Below are 23,535 nucleotides of genomic sequence, written 5' to 3'. Positions count from 1 at the left end.
TACAAAGCATTGACGTCATACGAACCCGCCACTAAAAAGCCGCTCTCAAACAATCGAAATTACGCTACTACAAGTTTTACATCCAAAACTTCTACTCGCTCTATTTTCTTTGTAGGTATATAAGAATTTTTAGCAACGAAAACTAGAACTGTTACGTAGGTAAATGTCATATTATATCGATATCCACTTGTCGTTTGACTTCAGTATCTACATATTGTAGTGGTATATGGAGTCTATACCTAAATATAAAGATACTCCATTTTTTGCCATTTAAAAGGTCAATTATGACACGATAAAAATAGTAAAAAAAAAAACAAAATTGATTGTAACCATCCCATTTATTTATTCTGAATTTTCACTTTCACCTACAATACAGGTATCACATAAAAACTACTTTATCACACGTATACCCAGAAACTAAATTAACAACCGAACAAACATAGCGTATAAAATAAAGTAGGTCGTTATTTAAACATTATAAGTATCATGTGAAATAAATAATTCTCTAAGAGTAACATTGGGTTATTTGGGACAAGATAAAAATGTCATGTTTAGGCAATTAAAGTATAAATCGGACACCTTGTTTTTCATTTTCAGTCTTAAGTGTGTTATTTTATAAATTTTCGGCTTTCAACACTAAATACTTTAAAAATGTATCACAAACCTTAAAGTCTCGTGGACTTTCGTAGCCTAACTGATAACATTTAGTGACAGCATGATTCCTCCAGTCCAGTACCTCAGTATATCACCGACATAATATGGGCAACCCATTCCGTTGCGCACCAAATCTGATACATGTGCGCGAATTTTATTAAGAGAATTACATTACGTTATGTACTTTCTTAAATCCAAAATCGAGCACATATCAGTTTTACATGTATACTATTCACTGATAAAGTTATTTCGATGATACGTTAGTGAGCTGTCTAATGATATAATTGACAATAGGTATAAGTAGGTACATATAGGCGAAACTGTAACATGCGTAACATGTCACTAATATGTATATGCAAGTAAATTGCACGAAATGATTCAACCAATTTTTCTACTATTCTGATTTACGACTAAAATGACAGTTAATAAAGCACCAACCCAAAGATAAGGTAATAATGAACTTCTTAAACCAACTAATTGAGCAATATACTTAAAATATAATATAAAAAATAATATTTTAACAATTTGACGCAACAATAAATATAAAAAATGGCAATGTAAATCAATAAAAAAATATAAGAAATACATCTCTTAACGACTATTTCAAACACTATAAATGATGAAAAAAAATAGAAAAAAAAACGAGCCACGTTACATGCCGTCATTCATTACAGTAAGGACAGTTAAGTATATATTGTATAATGTTCCTCACATTACAGACAAATATGTATTAATATTGATCGGACGTTTATACTGGACATCAATGATTTAAAGAGAAATGTCAATAGTTGCCACAAACCAAAACTAAATAAGATAACAAATGGAATGTACACATTTTTGTCACAACACTCACAACCGAAATAGCCTTAACTTCATTTTTTGGCATTTAAAAAAAATCATTCGATGTATTCATGTATCATTTGTACAAATTAGTCTCAGGAACCTCAGGTCCGTTGTACAACTTCTATTTTAAAACAGGAGCTGTTACTTAAGCCTTAGACTGACTACCACGTACATACTACGCTTTAAGCTCGGTTTAACCCCTAAAAAATATAACTATAGGTACATTACTTCCAAAACTATTGCAACAATTGAGGCAAAAAGCGCTCTATACGTTTCACGTACTATGTATCTAGTTTTAAACGTAGAAATTCAGTTGGCTGCCAGCGCGAATATTGGTATAATCCATCTACACTTACTAAACTATTTTTAATCACCAGCTAAATCGCACTTTTTAAGTGATTTTTAAAATGCAGGGGTCTGCAATTGGCACACTTAAATTGTGTAACGATATGTATGTCGTTGTTCTATAAGCAATGGAAGCTCTTTCACAGAGCGTAAGCGACCAACATTTCACAGCAATATTGGACTAATTATGTTGCTGGTCACATATAAAAGCTGTAACAGACGGGCGTACCAAACCGCGACATTGGTCCGATCAAAATGTCTCTTTCTCACTATCACTTATAGCTGCGTCCTTAATGGACCAGGGCTCGGACCGGACGTAGTTCGCGGTCCGGTACGCCCGTCTGTTATAGCTTTAAGTCGTGACAATGCGGTCCGTTTAGGCGCATCTTGAATAATATACCTACTTGTTTCCACCTTTTGGACAAGCCTACTACACTAAAGTAATGTATTCCAGTAATAAAGGTGATAGTTAGACCAGAAGAGTAGCTGCCGCCATTGCAAGAGTGAGTGACGTCACAGCGAGCACGTTAGCCGAGCCAGGCTTGTTTTTGTCAGTAGCAGCATCCTGCAATATAATTTTATAGTGAGGAATAGTATATATACTAGAGAAAATTACATATAAAGGCCGCTATAAGTATCCAACATACAAAAAAAGAATAATGTTTTTGTTAAATAAAACACAATACACCGTGTTTTTATTGAATTCCGTTAACTTCGGGGTATAGTTAAGTACGTTTATAAGAACTAAATGGCATAGTTAATTTTCAAAAAAAAATTTTTTTTTGTTTTTTTTTTTGTTTAAAAAGTAATTAAATGTAGCATATAGCGTTGTTGTAACACGGGCATTACATTTAACTCAACCAAACAATTGAAATCTGTGACATATCAATGTCATTTCGTACATCAATCGACCGAGATTGTACTTAAGTCTAGTAGCAAATGTATGAACTCATTCTAAACACTAATCAATATGTAAGCCGGCCCTAAGGCAAGTGTACACGCTTGTAGAGGCCTTATAGGAAAAAAATAAATTATGGATTATCTCCGAAATGGACTTAATTAGAACATCGGTGTCTTTGAGAAAGTTACTTCATTGAAGCTCAGAAATGCACCCTTGAAATTAACGGAAATAAAAAAAAACACGGTGTATAGCACACTTATAATACTGGCATGCGAAAACGTAAACTTTAAAAAAAACTTACTAAAATAAAAATAGTATAAGACTACCACAAGCTTCTTAAATAATAATTAGTCCAAAAAGTATCTCACAAGAACAAATTTTCTTTTTTGATACATCGAGCATAATACTACTAATACTAGTGGACCTAGATATAAACTAAGCAAAACGTGCACTATAGGCGATGCGTTAATACACATACTCAAACAAATAAAGGAATACTTAGACACATACAAGGTATGGTATCCAAAGCTCGGGAACAAATATTCTGGACAAGTCTCAAATAAATGCCCTTAGCAGCATTTCAACCCACCTCCGGCTTCATAGGGTTCACTACCAACTAAACTAAATATGAGGTTACAGCTTATCGTCAAAATGGTAAACAATTGATGTAAACTGAATCAAAACAACTAAGCTGCAGAAAGCTTAGACCTTCAAAATGTTATTAAAAGATTTACAACTTTATGCGATGATACTCTTAATATTAATATTTCACCGCACAGCTTTATAGTTAAAACTACAGCTTTTTTGGCTTCTTATGTTTAAGGCACCGCTAATAACAAATAATAGCAACTAACAAAAAATGCACACAAATAGCTACCATCTTCTCTAATTCACAAGGTTTAAATTGCAATCGCTTAACTCATTAAAAAGGTATTTTATCATTGAAAGCCGTACACAGTACCAATTTGAACCACGCATTTATATATGAACTGTCAACAATAGAAATTTCACGAACACATGTACAAAAACCACAACACAAATTACTTACAACAGTACCACTCCTAGGGCTAGCTTGCTGTTCCTGGTTAAAGGGAATATCAGTAGTGTTAGTAGTGTTAGTCATATCGGATGGTAGATTGGGCAAGCAAATTATCAAATGATAATAAAATTATTATCAGGGGTAAAAATACAGTGCACGGTGACTGTGCTAATTAGTAGGATTAGATTACTTACTTAGTTTTCGGTTAGGACAGAGAACGGCAAGCCGCGGCTATTTGAGCCACCCAAAATGTTAGCACTTAGAGTTCTTAGAAATCAACATTTGTGGCTCTTTTCAAACTTGGTTACTGTTGGCTCTTCTCCAAAGTTTGCCAACCCATTGGTTAACGTGTTTAGGTTCTTAAGAGGATAGTGGGGAACGGCTTCTCCATTCAAACGCAGTCCCCATTTTCCTCTCTGGATATTGACATTTTTGAAAATATTTTTAAATATTCTGGTGTGCCTATACTAACGACAGCTATATCACTTCGATTATTTTAGATCTTTAATTATCATAAAAGTTAGCTATTTACAATTTTGGTTGCAATATGTTTTCCGCTCCTTAATCTTATATGTAATAGTAAAAAACTCGAGATAAAACAAACGAAGGGGCATTGCTATGGTTAATATATAGTACATAAAATTCTGCAAAAATATTTTACATAATGTCAATACCCAGAGAGGAATATGGGGACTACGTTTGTATGGAAAAGCCGTCCTCCACTATCCTCTTTACCCTTAGGCATAGTACGATATATCGACCACGTACGCGTCAATAGAATTTCATCGTTAGCATTCCGGCTTAAGGTTCAAATTAGATTGCACTTTTGGGAAATGTTGTTTTGGGATTAGTTGGAATATATTTAGATTTTTTGGGAAAACCTGGTACTTAGATTGATGCGGCCTGGAAAAAGGCATTGTAATAATGATAAGGAAAAAGCGCTAAAATGTGTTAGAAGACTCACGGTGAATTCCTTGCAGGGCGTGGCCTTGCGGATGAACTTGAACAGCGACTCCACGATGTTGGCCGTGGTGGGCTGCTCGCACGTCTCCAGCTTGCGCACCACGCAGTGCTGCAGCTCTGTTAACTGCCCGCACTCCTTATTCTGGAATAACAATGTGATAAATGGTTTACAACTGCTATATGAGAAACTGAGGAGACAATATCCTTGTACAGTCGACGTCAAAAATATGTTTACACTTTTGCACCTTACTCCTTTGTAATAAGGCGAAAAGTGTAAACATATCTTTGACGTCGACTGTACAAAATATTTCCCAACCCTTATACAAATCCGATAAGAATTTCGTTGTGCGAATCGACGCAGCCGGTTCAATGCCATCTAGCGTGATATTCGGTAAACCTTTTTGTATAACGTTACTATACGAACCATAGAACTCAATTTTCCCCGGCTTGCCTGTTTTGCGGCAACTGAGCACCTTATCAAACAAGTCTTGATGAAAAAGCAAGCCAGGATCCGATTTGGCCAACTGATAAGTTAGGGTGGTATTCCCCCTGTCCAATTTCTTTATCTAATGTGTATTTTGTCTCACATTTTTCTTAATGAGAGAGTGAGATGCAATGATATTGGACATATGGAATACCACGCTGATATATTTTATTCTGGGGGGCCTACTGCGAACACCGAAATTTCTTTATCTATCTCGGTCGCTCGAATATGAATGTGCGATAGAGAGGCGGATAACAAATTTTCTACTTATTTTCGATGTTAGCGTTAGCGTGTGTACTTACAGTAAATCTGATTTCGGGGATGGATTCGGCGGAGATGTTGGCGTTGAGCTGCACGTTGGAACCGAAGGACTCGTTGGTGCAGTTCTGGATGGCCTCCTGCTGCGCCTGCATGCAGTCGATGCCGCCCTCCGCGATGAACACTGACAATGGAGAAGTATACTCATTAGAATTAGCGAGATAACAATAGGGTATAGTTGACGGCTTTATATATTTTCCATTTCTTACAAATATATAAGTCAAAATGACAGACAAAGACAAACGCTTATTAGTTAATTGAGGCTTGTAGCGCGTTTATGAATAAGGGTAGGGAATTTAAAATGGTACCCACGCGCAATCCTGTCGCCATCCTTGAAGCAGACGAACTCGGCCAGCTGCTCGGTGACGTTGTACACTATCTTCAAGTTCTTCTGTTCGTCGCTCGAGAAGCACGGTCTGGCGGCCTCCACTGCCACTTTGAAGCAGTCCTTGAATTGTCTATTTAATATACGCACGCGCGATCCTGTCGCCATCCTTGAAGCAGACGAACTCGGCCAGCTGTTCGGTGACGTTGTACACTATCTTCAAGTTCTTCTGTTCGTCGCTCGGGAAGCACGGTCTGGCGGCCTCCACTGCCACTTTGAAGCAGTCCTTGAATTGTCTATTTAATATACGCACGCGCGATCCTGTCGCCATCCTTGAAGCAGACGAACTCGGCCAGCTGTTCGGTGACGTTGTACACTATCTTCAAGTTCTTCTGTTCGTCGCTCGGGAAGCACGGTCTGGCGGCCTCCACTGCCACTTTGAAGCAGTCCTTGAATTGTCTATTTAATATACGCACGCGCGATGCTGTCGCCATCCTTGAAGCAGACGAACTCGGCCAGCTGTTCGGTGACGTTGTACACTATCTTCAAGTTCTTCTGTTCGTCGCTCGGGAAGCACGGTCTGGCGGCCTCCACTACCACTTTGAAGCAGTCCTTGAATTGTCTATTTAATATACGCACGCGCGATCCTGTCGCCATCCTTGAAGCAGACGAACTCGGCCAGCTGTTCGGTGACGTTGTACACTATCTTCAAGTTCTTCTGTTCGTCGCTCGAGAAGCACGGTCTGGCGGCCTCCACTGCCACTTTGAAGCAGTCCTTGAACTGGGGCTTTTTGGCACAATATCTGTAAGTAACCAAACAATTAGACTCGATATAAATTTCAGATTTTTTCTGCCTGTACATTTCCTAAGTCATATTAGCTTAACGGAGATGGTATACATGGTTGGTTATATGGCATTACCTCTTTTCAATAGCTAAAGACGGAAAAGACCTGTAAAATTACAGTTCCGCTTTCCGTGAACAATTAGCACTCGAGTAATAAGAATTAAAAAAAAATCTAAATAAAGATCTAACTCATCAATAAGTAAATAAACATGGTCGCATAATTAAACATAAAGTATAGACACCGGAGGTCACGCACACAAGTCAAGTCAAGGTGGTTACATTTTGCACTAAAATCACATTCTTTGGTTTGTTGACTCACTAACTTTTTGTACAATTAGCACCTGCTAAGGTGCTAAGATGAAAACTGATGAGAACATATAGGTATATAATAGTCACAACAACAGAACACGAGAACATATACGTAATAGTGTTGTTTAACCTCTTCTTTTCTGTATTATTTGTGTTTTCTGTAATGAGGTGTATTGACGACCGATCTGGCCTAGTGGGTGCCTGCCTATGAAGCCGATGGTCCCGGGTTCGAATCCCGGTAAGTGCATTTATTTGTATGTTGATACAGATATTTGTTCCTGAGTCATGGTTGTTTTCTATGTATTTAAGTATTTATATATATCGTTGTCTGAGTACCCACAACACAAGCCTTCTTGAGCTTACCGTGGGGCTTAGTCAATTTGTGTGAAAAATAGGTACTTACTTCTTAAAGACCTCGTCCATTTTGCCGTTAGGTTTAGCAGCCTCTATTTCTTTTTCCAGCTCGCTCGTCACCACCAGGCCCTCCATGCACGATTTCAAGTTTATGAACGCTTTCTGAAATCAATGATCAACATATATTCTTAAACCGATACGTAACCTACGATTTGACCAAAGTGAAGTATTGTTAAGGTGCAGTAGGCTCAGAGAACGGAGCTTTTGAAAAGTAGTAGCGCTAAAAATTTAATCAGTCAAACGGTGTACATAAGTAGGCAGTAGGGCGTGCCGAGAAAAAAACAGTGAAGGGGGCGAAGTGCGCCTGTATACTTATATATCGATACATATAGGCCTAGTTTCCCCCCTGGGTTGGAAGGTCAGATGGCAGTCGCTTTCGTAAAAACTATAGTGCAGACGCCAATTCCTGGGATTAGTTGCCAGCGGACCCCAGGCTCCCATGGGCCGTGGCAAAATGCCGGGAACAACTCGAGGAAGATATAGGGGAGACGCACCCACAAGGCAGGAGCACTTCGCGCCCATTATCTCAAATACGATTGAAAAACATAAACCTCGGTTGCCTTGATGTTTAAGACTATTTTTTTTTCTCCAGTTTCCATGAGTCGTATGTTAGCAGAGACAGATATTGTAAAGTAGATAGGCAAAACTATTTAACAATAACTTTTCCCCACGACCCTTATCGCTGTGGTGATTAGATAAATTGACTTGGTCACGTTAGTAAATTATTTGCTCGTGAATGAATCGTTATAAATCGTAGTAAATTAGCACTGAATAATTATATCTCATTAACAGTTATAATTCACTCGGGAGATAATATATAGGTAGTTCAGATCTAAGATTGAACATCATTAAGTACCAAAAAAATATACCTATATTAGTTGAATATTGATAAAACAAAAACCATCACATGAGAGATTTTCATACTAGTTATAAAAGGCTTAATAATTATATAGTTCGTATTTTTAGCATTAGAAAAAGACTACGCGATCTTAACGTGTATTTTAATTGAAAAAAAAAACGTTTTTTTTTTATCAGTAACATTCTTTTGCTTTTCATAAGTAATACTGAAAGCAAAATAATGTAAATAATTATATATGGGTGGTGGAATACCACCCTAAGTAATCTCTTATGCCCAAATCACATAAACAACCACAAATTAAACTAAAAGAGTCTTAAAAGTGGTATGAACGGTGACCGTTTTCCTTGAATGTGCCGTTGCTGAGGCAAGAATGAGTGCAGTTTAATTACCATTGTCTGAGATAACACGCATCACTAGAAGTAGAAGACGATTAACCTCGACATAGTGGCCATTAGCGCGGTATCTTTGGAAACAGTAGGAAACCAGACATTAAATATGCATCATTTGTAACGAAATATGCGTCGTACACACTGAGCGGCTGAGACGTTGCGGTGAATATTTTAGACACCTTACAACGACATACATAATATATACTATTATGATCGCCGCGCTGTTTTGTGCCTCTAACAATACATACATTATATTTTAAATTTAAAATAAATGCCGGGGCAGAGGAAGACCAAACCGGAGATGGCGGGACGACCTTGACACATTTTGTAATATATGGAAGGACCAAATGGCAGGAAAGAGGGGAGGCCTTTGCCTAGCAGTAATATACTCCTATAGGCTAATAAAAAAAATACACTACAGATACATTAAGTAAAACATACAAAGCCATCTGTTAGCTTAAAACATTTATAGAAATGATCAAAACAGATAAATTGTAAACCTACGTATTGTAAGAAATAAACTAGAAAATTATAGAAATATATTGTTTTCAGAATTCTAAAAACGTCGTAAATCGTCTAATTGTGGCGAACATAATTGGACTTAGACCCACGTCTTACTATCGACTAGCTTGAACTTTGACACCGGACGGGAGGGCAGAGTCAATAATAATAACAAGAAATCGTCAACAAGAAGTCCCTGCGCCATTGCAGCAAAGTTATATCATCACTAGTATCACTAAACTTTATAAGGGCTGATTTAGACGGCGCGCGAACTCGCATGCGATTTTAGTTACATTGCGTACTGTTGGTTACGTTACGTCCAATTCAACCGACCGATCAAAACCCTCAATGGTATGAAACTCGCATGCGAGTTCTCGCATCGTCTAAAATTCTAAATCAACCCTAAAACAAAGTCCCCCGCCGCGTCTGTCTGTTTATGTGTTTGTTCGCGATAAACTCAAAAACTACTGAACGGATTTTCATGCGCTTTTTACCTATCAATAGAGTGATTCTTGAGGAAGGTTTAGGTGTATAATTTGTTAACCCGTGCGAAGCCGGGGCGGGTCCCTAGTACCTATATAAAGGAGTACATAATTGGGAACGCGCATGTGACCTTTGCAGTTTATTTACTTACAATAAAAGGTGTACAAAAGGCAAACTTAATAGTTAATGTCAGAAGGCATTATCTACCAGTCAACCCTTGAGCTAAACAGATTAACAGTAGTTTTAATAGTTGAATTACAGTGATTAGCGACTAGGCGGGTCGTATGCTTGCTTGCAACCGATTTGGTTTAATAGTCATTTGTTTATCAAGACGCGAGTGATTCAGAAAGTGGAATCTAGAGCATTGCGAGGGTTTTAAGGCACGACACGTGAACAAACTTTGTAAACACAAAATGTTCCACCACACCAATAGGTAAGTACCTTATAATGCTTTACATGGCTATTTTTCGTAAAAATGTCTATGCTACATATGTCTGTAAGGGTAACACAGACAGGAATAGTTTTTATCATCATCATCACCCTCCGCAAACGAAGTCGCGGGCAGAAGCTAGCAATACTAGTAATACTATAACGTTATTAAATTGTCCAAGAAACAGTAGTCACTTAGTCACACTGAACTTTAGACTCGCCGTACCTACCTACCACAGGTAATTTACCTGAGCCATGACAGTTTAAAGGAAAATCAACTTAGAATATAGTACGCTTAGGTGGGAACTCCGTTGCAAGCACATCGCGTGTATAAGGAGTTTACGTTAGTCCTGTTTACTTCTTCATTATGTTTCTTAACAGTTAACGTACTGAACATTGCTAAACTGTTTTGCATTGAAAAATCTACAATGTTCTACAATGTTGCGATAAATATTAATCATTGCTGTTGTGCCTACAGTCAGCAGCAGAAGTTGCTAAGCGGGCGAGGTGGTCAAAATTACCTTGACACGCTCTTATTCTCTTAACAATAAAGTCGCATCAAGATCATTTTGAACACCTGGCCCGCTTAGCAACTTCTGCTGCTGACTGTACCAGCAGCTGTGCTTTAAATGTATACACGGGTCAGGGTGGTATTCCATCTGTCCAATTTTTTTGTCCGAAATCATTGCGTCTCACTCTCTCATTAAGCAAAATGTGAGGCAAAATGTGAGACAAAATACACACTGGACAGGCGGAATATTAATTTGAGAAAAAAATCTAGGTATAGGTATCCAATACAATAAAAGATAACAAACACCGGTAAATAATATAACCGTTAAGTAATATAATATAAACGTTAACCGTTAGAGAGCCCGTAAAAAAATGTAGGTACCGCGCCTGTAACGTTACAGTGCAGTGCAAAAATAGTTTTTGATTATCTTAATAATGTAGGTTAAAGTCAGGTTCTTCAGTAACAGATCCAGGCGGTTTTGTATTTGGATGGTTAACCAATATTTAGGGAATGCAATCTCGATCTCGTAATTTCGAGATCTCGCGCGATTTCGCACGAATTTTCGAGATTCAATCTCGTTGACAGGCAATCTCGATTTTAGCAATCTCGGTCGAGATCTCAAACGAGATTGAAAGATTCATCCATGTGAATTATGTACTTTGTTTTGAGTAATCTTTTTGACCTTATGTTCATGTTGTTCAGGCAGTTCTACTGTGTGCGGCCGGCTTTAACTGGTGATAAAAGCACTGTGGCGCGCTCTGTGCGGAAAAATCGGACGAACTTAAGACGAAACGGGAGCTGAGCTAAAAGTCAATTTTGAGATTTCAAGCTGAATATACCCGTCGCTCTGACGGGGCGTGAGAGACTGTATTTGTGTGTGTAATGCACGCACACAGATGCGTACGCTTGCACCCGCGCGCGCCTCATTGCCGACAATTTGCAATGTTATTTTTCGTGCGTTACTGCCACGAGGCGTTCACTTATTACTTACTGTGTTGCGATTGAATTTTTTGACCCGGCTTACGTTTACGGAACTCGATAATCTTTCTACTACTGTGACTTGGCTTTGTTTACTTGACTTTGCTGATCAGCTTATTGTTTTAGACTCCGTGAGTTGTGGTTACCTATTGGACCGCACGCAATTCATCTACCTTTATTCAAGTAATTAAGCGTAATTAGCCGAAACCTTTATAAGAGTGTAATTCATAAGAAGTACATAAGATATAATTTATGTACTGGTTTGCTGTTAGCTTTTAATTGTATCACTTTACATATATGTTACTCAAATAACTAACACGGTTACACTGTTGTAAGAACATTATTTTTCAGGTAGGCCTTATTATACCTACTATAGGCCTTATTACCTCCTAGTACCTTAGTAGTACTAGTACTACTACGGAAATTGATTCAAAGACTCAAGACTGACTTAAGTGGCAGTAGGGTGTAGGGTTTTTTCTAGGCTTAATGAGTTCGCTGAAGCTTATTTTTTATACTTAGCGCACAGAACCACTAGTTTAACAGTATCAGCTCTAACCACATGTCACCATTTTGTCCTTTACGTAACAAGCTCAGGGGCCCAGAATATCCGATGTACCTATCAAATCAAGGTTCTGTACCAAATAAGGCCCGGTTATTATAGTTCGTTATTTTTTAGCATTAGAAAGAAGGTAAACAATCATGACGTGTCTTTTTATTAATAATTATTGAAAAACGCTTTCAAAAATTAGTTTATATTACTTATGAAAGCAAAAGAATATAAAAAAGTATATGATTAATACATACATACATACATACATACAATCACGCCTATTTCCCGGAGGGGTAGGCAGAGACCACGGATTTCCACTTGCTACGATCCTGACATACCACTTTCGCTTCCTTCACATTCATAACATTCCTCATACACGCTCGCCGGTTTAGGGTGCTCTTGCTCATTAATATGATTAATATGATTTATAATTCTAACATATTTGCTATGACTTATTTTTCAATGGTAATTTTTAATAAGACATGTCAAAATCTGTTACCTTAATGCAAAAACTAGGGTTCCGTACATAAGTCCGACTCACGCTTGACTGCACATTTCTAATAGGTTTTCCTGTCATCTATAGGTAAAGAACTATTTTGTGTATTTTTCAATATTTTAGACCCAGTAGTTTCGGAGATAAAAGGGGGTGAATGGTAATTTTTTGGCTGTTTTCTTAAATAACTTCGAACCTATGTATTTTAAAATTATAAAAAAAACATTTCCATCTTTAGGTCACTAATTTACATATGTGTACCAAATTTCAACTTAATTGGTCCAGTAGTTTCCGAGAAAATAGGCTGTGACAGACGGACAGACAGACAGACGCACGAGTGATCCTATAAGGGTTCCGTTTTTTCCTTTTGAGGTACGGAACCCTAAAAACGAACTTTAAGCGTGCTAACTTTCAAAATTTCATTTTTTATAAGATAGTATAAGTGAGTAAGTGATTGAGATACCTAAACATTTAACTTTATAATGTAAAATGATATAATTTACTAACCTACTCGTTTAATTTCAGGTAGGTTGAATAAGGAACCAAGTAACCATGGGGAGGAGCAGTATTTACTAACATTTTCTTTTTGGGTCTTCAGAGTGTATCGTTTCCTTTTTTTTGCTCATATTACACTTAAATATATATTCTCTGTGTAAACCCTTACGTCTTTCAATGACAAAGGCAAGATCAGCAAATGTACAATTTGTATGATCGTGCCTGATATTTGAGATCACAGAAAATAAATATTTTAAATCCACTATTCTGCGACCTTCTAAAATTTTGTTTTATCATGATTCATGATCAAAAAGCTCGGATTCAATAGTCATATCAAACGTCGATTATGCAGTTGATGATGAGCTTGCATTTTCTACCATTGGTGCTGCAAATGCATCAACCGGTGGCGATAAACTTTGCCCTCTTGTAAAACAAATTACTATTGTGATTGTGTCCAGCAAAAGGCCAAAATTCGGTTTACTTTCCTGTTTAAAATATTACTAATTTATTCATATTTCAGATTAGGTACATAGGTAACTGTCTGAATGTTACAATGCCAGCTGGCAAATTCTATCACATTTGTTTGTTTGGTAGTCATGGTAACATTCACTTACATTGATATCCTTATTAAGATCTGTATCTTATTATCCAGACCTTAAAATATTGCCACCGTTGCCCTTTAAAAAAATACTGTTTAAATAATTGACTACTCAAACAATGCTTCTATAGTATAAATAATGACTACACAAAAATGGGTAGTATTGTATATAATGCACGAAATAAGGCCCGATTCTTAAGCGGGTTTAAATTTTGAGGCCATGTCCGCTAATACTATAGACAAAATATCAAGTTTAATAAACACAAAAAAAAAAACATTGATGGGCCTTATTTTATAATTTAGGCCTTACTTTGTAATTTAAAGTAGAGTTAGGCCAAGAAAAATCTATAGCGATTTTGATAGAACACGCAGTGCAAGTATTATTTCAAACGTCGCTTCTATGAAATTATGACACACTATATAACACTTGCACTGCGTGTGCTATCAAAATTGCTGTAGACTTTTCTTGGTCTGACTCTAAAATATTCTTTATTACACCACAAACATAAAAACAAATTTAAAAAAAACCGGCGAAGTGCAAGTCGGACTCGCACACGAAGGGTTCCGTACCATTATTTATAAAAACGGTCACCCATCCAAGTACTGACCCCGCCCGACGTTGCTTAACTTCGGTCAAAAATCACGTTTGTTGTATGGGAGGCCCCACTAAAATTTTTATTTTATCCTGTTTTTAGTATTTGTTGTTATAGCGACAACAGAAATAAATCATCTGTGAAAATTTCAACTGTCTAGCTATCACGGTTCGTGAGATACAGCCTGGTGACAGACGGACGGACGGACAGCGCAATCTTAGTAATAGGGTCCCGTGTTTTACCCTTTGGGTACGGAACCCTAAAACCGATTTACAATGTAGATAAAGGTAGCAACAGGCGGTCTTATCGCTGTTAGTTCTTATTCTTCGTTTGTTTAGCATTAGAGTGAAGGTGACGTGTCTTTTTTAAGCATGCAATCGTATAATTATTTAGCTTTTTTGACATTGGAAATGTCTTTTCGTTCGCTCCAGTATAGGGTCCGATTTCACGAAAAAGTGCGATCCCCTTATATCTCGGAAAGTTGTGAAGATATGATATTAAAAAATAGGCTCAAAAGACGCACAATCACGAGAGCTGTAAGGTGCAAAAATAATTATTCGAGAAAGACAAAAACGAAAAAAGTTATGGTCGAAATAGTGAAAATAAAATTAAATTTTTTCCGAATTTTTGATTTTGGTGCTCGATAATTTGGAAACGAAGAATGATATCAAAAATTTGAGAAAAACGGCTCTGGACAATTTAGTCAGCTACAATGTGAGCCTAAAACAAAGACGATCGGGTTAAGGGTTTGCCCTGTAGCCTAACCTTAAAATAGTCAAAAAGTCAGAACGCACTATTCGACAATCTATGCATTCTTGTGGTGGTGGAAATAGAAATAGAGATAGAGGTAGAGGTTGAAATAGAGGTAGAGGTAGAGGTAGAGGTAGAAATAGAGGTAGAGGTAGAGGTAGAGGTAGAGGCAGAGGTAGAGGCAGAGGTAGAGGCAGAGGCAGAGGCAGAGGCAGAGGCAGAGGCAGAGGCAGAGGCAGAGGCAGATGCAGAGGCAGAGGCAGAGGCAGAGGCAGAGGCAGAGGTAGAGGTAGAGGTAGAGGTAGAAATAGAAATAATTTTATTCGTGAGCACAAACACAAAATAAAAACTTATACAGAGAAACATAAAAAAGAAAAAGTGCCACGAAATGGTCTCACACCTCAGCATGTTGCTGGCGGCTGCTAGCTGATGCTGAACCCTGGCAGTACCTAGTGGAGCTCGGGTTTAATACAACATAAGCACACGCTGTTTTGGTCATCGGACTCGTCTCGATGAGCACTTAGGAGAGTAGTACCCAAGATAGAGCTGATGCTGAACCCTGGCTGTACCTAAAGGAACTCAGGTTTGTTGCAACATAGGCACACGCTGTTTTGGTCATCCGACTCGTCTTGATGAGCACTTAGGAGAGTAGTACCCAAGATAGAGCTGTTGCTGAACCCTGGTTGTACCTAGCGGAACTCAGGTTTGGTGCAACATAGGCACGCGCTGTTTTGGACATCCGATTCGTCATGATGATCACATGGTAGAGCATTACCCAAGATAGCTGATGCTGAACTCTGGTAGTACCTATTGGAACTCAGGTTTGGTGCAACATAGACAAACGCTGTTATGGTCATCTTTCGTCGCGTCAAACTGCTGTCAAGAAAATTTCATATCTTGCAGCAAATGGGCCGCTGCCGATCAAGACTCGAGTGACGATAACGGCGATGTGGCTACCACTTCTCGAGTTGACTACGGATTTGCCGTGTAATAATTTTCTTGTACTTTGAACATTAATATATCCTGCTTATTAATCGAAAAATTAAATATGTACCTATACTTATGCGCCACGGCGACAATTATTCAAACTTCGATACGCGTGTGGAAATTTTGCAATTTGTTTGTTCACATGCGTTATGTCCAGGATACTTGTGTTAATCTAAGAATAAAATAATTATCATTCAACGTTGTAGTTTTATTTTGTAACTTTTTCCTTATCTAGACTTTCTCGTCGCTCAGCGACAGTATTTTTTCGAATTCCGTAGATTCATTTCCAATGTGCTCGATAGTCGTGTGAGGCACGAAATCTGTGAATTTTTGTAATAGTTATGTACTTAGTGGTTAATATTAGTATTTACTATTTTTTTTTTCAATAATGCTTAAAAACGAAGTATAGATATGACAACCAAATATTAACGCCATTGTAGGGCAGGATATACAGAACATGAATCATTTGTACTGTCACGCTCCGTGATTGTTGAGCCATTTAGGGTTCTAGCTAAATTGGACATTCCATAGAGCACGAGTAAGTATGGAACAACCAATTCAGCTAGGACCCTAAATTGCTCGACAATTACGAAGCGTGCCTGTAGGTACCTAAAAATTTTGTTAACCCATTTTAACCATGCAATAAAATATTTTTGATTTTGATTTCTAATTTGAAATATTAGAATCAAAAAGTTCATAATAGATTGTATATCATAACTACAAAAATGTGTTCCCTACTCTCAACCCAAAACCCCTTGTATCTTAGGATCTAGATATTTTCACACAAGACGGTTTATCGATAACTTCTTACATCACTAGATTATCGACATTAAATGTCGACTATTGCCCATCACTTTTCTGGCTGTGTACGTATTTAGAAACTTGACTCCGCCCCTAAAATTAGTGCGATAGGGACAACTGCAGCTGAGGCGAAAAATCCTGCGTAAAAATGACAAAAATCGAGGTTTCGTAGTCCTCTTTTTCCTCCCCCAAAACTTAACCAATCGTAACCAAATTTGGAAATCTAAATGATTATGAAATTATCTGTGTCGGACCGTTTTGCTTTTTTGGCTAATTGATATCAGTTTTGAATACCACGCCTCTCATTGCGGCATAGTCTATTAGGCCATTTTGGCCGTTTTTGAAGGGCTCTAGCGCCTTAAAAAACAAAAATATCAAAAAAAGCAAAACGGTCCGACACAGATATTGACAATATTAATCTGTGTTGAAAAAATCATTGCTCTAGCTTCAAAAACCACGGAGGAAAACGAGGACTACGTTTGTATGGAGGAATGACCACTCCTGTTGGCTCTTAACGTACCCAGTCACAATTATTAATGATTTTTGCTCGCTTACCCTACATTTTTTTGTAAGTTGCTGAGTGCTTGTCAAAAATATCAACTAAGCATGTTACTGCCTCTCCTTACAATTTTGGTAAAATTAAAAATAATTATTACCACTTTTTCGTAATTACATGCAAATTAGGGCTACAAACGTATTTGTATTTTTTTTTTATAAAAGTGGTTTTTTTATTAGATGTTGAAAATTTTTTTGTTTTTATCTTCAAAATAAAACATGACATACTCTAAATAAGTAGTATATGTATACGGAATTCTTAGAGATTTTTGCTCAAAATAACACATTTTTAATTACTTTGTCAAATCTCGATCTCGTCGAGATTAATCTCGATCTCGAAAGTGTGACAATCGAGATCTCGAAACACCCTATCTCGAACAATTTTTTCGTGCGAGATCTCGAATCACCAATCTTGGTACGAGATTGCATTCCCTACCAATAATGTTATAACTACCCGAAAATGTACAAATTGTTTGTTTAATTTTTTTTAAATACTATAGATACAGACTATATAGTATGTGTGAATCTATCAGCTATTAATTTTACGAGATGTCACTATCAGTTTGTTTTATCGCCTATTTGATAGGCCGAAATGGGTCAAATTGAGCGTCTGGCATAGAAGCCGGTTTAGAGCAGGGGAAACGATATACGTTGGGGAAGCAAGCTTATTTAGCTTTTTCAATAGCATCATCATTGGCCTGTAAAATTTATGCCAGACGATTCATTGCAATGTCCGAGTGAAAAAAAAGTAAATTAGACACTTCTCAACCCTTTTCCAAGCATAATACGATTTATCGACCACATACGCGCCGATAGAATTTGTTAGCATTCCGATTTAAGGTTTAAATTACATTGCACTTTCGGGAAATGTGACGATCATCAAAGCTGGGTTAATTGGAATATAGGTCCCTATTTGGATTTTTTGGGAAAGCCGTACGGCCTGGAAAAGGGTTAAGGTGGATGTACAAAACCAATACGGAACTGGCTGGGCTCTATTAAACCTATTTGGGATTGTATTATAAGGAGCTTAATAATTCTATAGTTCTTTTTTTTTAGCATTAGAAAGAAGGTAAGCGATCTTGACAAGTCTTTTAATTGAAAAACGCTTTTTAAAAATCAGTAACTATTACGTATGAAAGCAGAAGAATATAAATGATCGTATTAGATTCATAATTGTTACATATTTGCCATGACATATTTTTAAAACCTGTTTTTCAATTAAAAGATACATCAAGATTGTTTACCTTATTTCTAATGCTAAAAAAACGAACTATAAAGTGCAGCCAATGGTCATTTAATATCAACGTTGTTATTTATTTTAATTACTTTATTATTTAATAATACCAACTATTATTGTTAAAACACTGCCTATTCAATACCTACGAGTAGGTAAATATAAAGTCTATGAAGCGAAATTCGAGTTGCAAAATTGGAATAAACATGTAAGTCATTCTATTAGACATACTTTTACATCAATTTTCACAACATATTACAAAATGATACATTAATTTACTATATATAATAAAGATAAGATAATAACGAATTACTAATTGATCAAGCTGTTAAGTCCAAAACTATTATAAGGATATACCTACCATTACCAAAACCTACATCCGCTTGTAAAAAATGGAGCAAACTGCTGATTGCTGATAATACTGATAATTGAATGTGAATGCAACAATCTGAAGGCTGTTCTGAAATTGGGTAAATATAATCTACTAGGTACTGCATAAAATTAAGGTAACTGCACACAGTAGTAGTGTAAGGTACATAACTGCACTCAGCCAAGTTCGAATGGAAAAAGGTGACACACAATTCAGAAATCAGGACACTTTCAATCCAATCAAGATATTATTTTATCATACCTACTGTCTAGAAAACAGCCAAGCTAGACTAGAGCTCAAAATCATTATGTATTACAGCTACAAATTATTCTCAAGGTCTAGAATTGACCCTAAACTAATGTAAATAAGTAGTAAGGTAATGTAATCACTTGTCTGATATCACTACTAAATTTTTATACCTATAGGTAGTGTCCGACCGAAACATGTTTTTTTGCCGAAACCGAAACCGAAACCGAATGTTCGGCTTTGACTCTAGTTTCGGCCGAAACCGAAACCGAAACCGAAACTTTTGTAGACTTGTTCAAATCGTTGAAAAAATGTCATAAAACCCCTTTTACACACATTATGGGGCTGTCAACACCCAATGTCCTTGAAATTGATGTTACTTAAGCAGTTTTTTAAGAAAATTACTAGAGTTAGACAAAGATAATTCTGCAACGATTTTGATAACACACGTATTGCAAGTGTTATTTTAAACGTCGAAACTTCTATGAAATTATGACGTATAAATAACATTTGTACTGGTATCACTGCGTGTACTATCAAATCATTTCAGAATTTTCTTGGTCTTAAATCATTCACCAGTCAAGCTAACATGTAGATACAGGGTCAACCAATAAACCAACCAAAAACGCGAGCGCAGCGAGCGCGAAATTTTTTGTTAACAATATCGCAAGACCGGGTACCGATCTTCACCGGGGCCTAAAAGTCCGAAGTGCCCCAGTGAGGCGAACTTTCATACGAAGTCAAAGCCGTGCTTCAGGCTTCAGGATAAGTAGTTGAGCACAGACTCCAACCAATGACCATTGTATTAAAAAGCGAGACAGCAGGCCGAGCATGGCGCAGCGAGGCCAAAGGCTAAGCTGAAGTAGAGGACATGTGGAACACAAACCAATGGATTAAAACCAAAATATTACTTTGCTAATCTGCGAAAAGATAACGTGCTAGTCAATCAGTGCGACTAGCACGACTACTGACTGATTGACTAGCACGTTATCTTTTCGCGGATTAGCAAAGTAATATTTTGGTTTTAATTAATATGGATTTCCGCAAAGTAACGCCTGATTCTATTCACAAACCAATGGTAAATTAAGGTAAATAGTAATGCTACGGTCGAGCATTCGTATGAAAAACTGTACTGGGGACACTTTTAAGGGTTGTTTCTTGGTTTTAATCAATAGTCAGCTGTTCAGCCTCGCAAAATATTAACTATTGAGAAAATCAACTTTGCGGCACTAGTTCAGCGTAGCCTTTAGCCTCGCTTAAAATTTGCCATTTGGTAGATAGGAAAATTATTGAATAAGTGAGTGAATATGAGCGAATAAGACATCGTTCGACTCGGGCCGAGCTGATACTCGGCCAACGGCTACGTGCGACAGTGCTATCTCATTCACTCCGATACAATGTAGACAGTGTGCGCGTTATAGGTATTGATAGCCTCTTAAGACTGCGTCGACCGTTCAGTGGCGCCCTCATTAGTGGAATTGTGTTTTATAATAAACCAATTAATTTCTGTACCTATAAATGAATCAGCATATGTAGGTATTAATATTGTTGTCCTACTTATTTCCCAACTTTTGGTCTTTGTCCGAAGTATCATTTCGTAAGTTTCGGCCCGGCCGAAAGGTTCGGCCGTTTTTTGGCCGAAACCGAAACTACAGCCGAAACATGATTTTTTGGCCGAAACTGGCCGAAACCGAAACCGAACCTTCGGTCGGACACTACCTATAGGTACCTCATATAAATTAACCTCATTCGTACAAACTAGAGCCTATGCCTAATCTTGTCCCTGTAATCAATTACTGAATTTAGTAAGGAGTGTGAAGCACTTTAAAAAAAGTTGGGGATTTGCTATAACTACTAAACTACTTCTACTGACTACAGTTAGAACAATGACTACTAGAGACGACTCACCTCAGCATTTCCAAAAGCATCGGGTCCTCCATTCTTGGTACACTTGTCCTTAAACGCTGCTGCAGATTTGTTCTTGATCTCATCGAGTTGGGTCTTGTCCACCTTGCCCTGGAGCTCCGGAGGCAGGTTCTCTAAGGCTGTGTTCACTGCTTGTTCTTGGTCAGCGTCCAACTGAGCCCAGGCCGCCCCTTAATATTTGAATACAATGTAGAAGACATAATAATAAAATTCAATTTTAGATGTTATAGATTATAATTTTACTCAATCACATATTAACTCACATTCATAGATGGGTCTCTTCTTATAGATGGGTCTATCACGAATTTATTTTATTACCTTTATTTACCGACGTTTTGACACAGGTTTCACTGGTAGTGGTTGTGGCTAAGTGAATTCTGCGTCGAAATGTCGATAAATAAACATAAAATAAATTTGCAATAGACCCATCTATAAATGTGAGTTAATATGTGTTCAAAACGCGAAAGTTTTAAATATTATATTTACTCAATCACTCTGCACACAGACAGTTAATGAGCATAGGATGGTATTCCATCTGTCCAATATCTCGGTTCAATGTGTATTTGCATCTCACATTTTGCTTAATGAGAAAGTGAGACGCAATGCAACTTGGACAAAGAAATTGGACAGGTGAAATACCACCCATAGTGATTGCACCTCTATTTAGACATAATTTAGGTACCTATAAGCATTTTTTTCAACAAGTTAATCCGTTTTTAAGAATGCCTGGATTATGAAAATTACTATTTATAGCAATAGAAACATGTAAGGCAAATATAATAAGAAATACTATTTACAGATTTTGGTTACAAATTTGATAGCTTTTATAAAAACAGTTTTTACATAGCTACATCGGCTCCACATAAAATTGAATACCTAAACCTTACAATTCAAGTTCAAGTAAAACCGGATCTCCCGTTCAAAGTAATATCGTAACGACCTATAGGTTAAAAGAGACTTAAGTCGATATTTTCCGTAATCATAAATTAACTCAAGGGTAAGTTGTACATTTTATAAACAAGAAAACACTTACCTAACAGAAATACCGCTACAATAACACTCTTGACAAACATCTTGACTCGAGAGAATAAGTAATTAAATTTATAAATAAGATCACTTCACGTAAAATAAAGCAATATAACGTAAATGTGTTAAAAAAACGTGTTAACTATTTTGTCGGTTAAATCGATTTATCACACACCATGCTCCATGCCGAGATAGACGAAGACTGTTTTTTTTTTAATCATTTGACATATATGTGACGTCCCACGGTCAAAGGTACCTTATGGCGGGTATGGAGTTATGCATACCCCAGTAATCTACAATAAATAAGCTATCGATAACACAAAAGATCAACCTTCTAGGTTGCGTAGTTACAGAGATATGATTTTTTGAAAATAATGTTGTGAAATGAGCAACTTTACGATAGAGAAGTTTTAAGTTTAGCCGCCTAAAAAACTATGTTCCTGAAGTAAGTTACATAGTTGACTACAAATAATAATGCCTTATATATCTGAGATTAAAAAAATATTGCGACTTGTTCTGTAATGCAAATAGAAACTTTTGATATCGACTGATTTATGTGTATACTAACCAATCTCTTGAAAATAAAGTTTTATTTCATTTTCACGATTGATTGCAATGAGCTCTCAAGATTTAAATTTTATCTATTAGAAAACGACACTGACAGACAGTTTAAGCAAAAAACAATACCGATTTAGAGGTGAAAATGTATTTTCTGACTTTTTCATATAAAATCACAAAATTGAATATTTTTACTTTTAATGTGACACACAATCAATTTTTCTGAGCACATATGAAAGAAATTCTGTCATTCAAATGAAATAAATCCTAAAACCCCAACTAAATACTATATTTAACCCCTTATGCCACTTTACACTTACATAACAATAACAGTATTTGCTCCATACATTTACGAAAAGGTACCTTATGGAAATAAATCTAATAATACATCACTACAAAATATCAATCATATTGTAGTTTATCTTTTATGAATAGAAAATATTAATTTACATTAAACTGCCCCCAATTTAATTAGTTCTTCGTCATAATAATCTTAAAAAAGACCAATAATTTGTATGTAATGAAAAGGTACCTTGTGGTCAAGTTACATGATGAGGCATGATGATGATGGAACAGTTAGGATAAACTAATAATATTTTGGGGTTAAGATGGTATAAATCGTCTATTTCTTATCAATAATATATTTCGGTTATCGGTATAGAAGATAAGCGGCATTGAGGTTCAATGACCTCAGATATTCCATAAGGTAATGCGTCGGGTATTGGCATTTTTCAGCAAACCAATGGCTGATTTACTGCATGCGA

General features: G+C 36.8%; 1 protein-coding gene across 1 annotated transcript; it reads right to left on the bottom strand.

The window, feature by feature from the left end:
• Positions 1 to 319: 319 nt before the first annotated feature.
• Positions 320 to 22,414, bottom strand: LOC134793574 (27 kDa hemolymph protein-like). The gene is made up of 8 exons (XM_063765181.1): positions 22,221 to 22,414; positions 21,170 to 21,357; positions 7,429 to 7,541; positions 6,512 to 6,675; positions 5,532 to 5,671; positions 4,747 to 4,887; positions 3,792 to 3,824; positions 320 to 2,407 (listed from the first exon to the last, which is right to left on the bottom strand). The coding sequence occupies exons 1-8, from the start codon at positions 22,258 to 22,260 to the stop codon at positions 2,312 to 2,314; spliced, it is 915 nt and encodes a 304-aa protein (XP_063621251.1). The 5' UTR covers positions 22,261 to 22,414; the 3' UTR covers positions 320 to 2,311.
• Between the last annotated feature and the right edge of the window lie 1,121 nt (positions 22,415 to 23,535).

The sequence above is a fragment of the Cydia splendana genome, chromosome 9 (assembly GCF_910591565.1).
Source record: "Cydia splendana chromosome 9, ilCydSple1.2, whole genome shotgun sequence".
NCBI classification, from domain to species: domain Eukaryota; kingdom Metazoa; phylum Arthropoda; class Insecta; order Lepidoptera; family Tortricidae; genus Cydia; species Cydia splendana.
This window is presented reverse-complemented; position numbering and strand designations above follow the sequence as displayed.

What these genes read in the sequence shown, in the direction of transcription:
- LOC134793574 (XM_063765181.1), bottom strand. Translation starts at nt 22,260, where the DNA reads ATGTTTGTCAAGAGTGTTATTGTAGCGGTATTTCTGTTAG. An exon ending in TCCCCGAAATCAGATTTACT is followed by an intron (nt 4,888 to 5,531) that starts GTAAGTACACAC and finishes TTGTTATTCCAG; the next exon opens with AATAAGGAGTGCGGGCAGTT. An exon ending in GCCCTAGGAGTGGTACTGTT is followed by an intron (nt 2,408 to 3,791) that starts GTAAGTAATTTG and finishes ATTATATTGCAG; the next exon opens with GATGCTGCTACTGACAAAAA.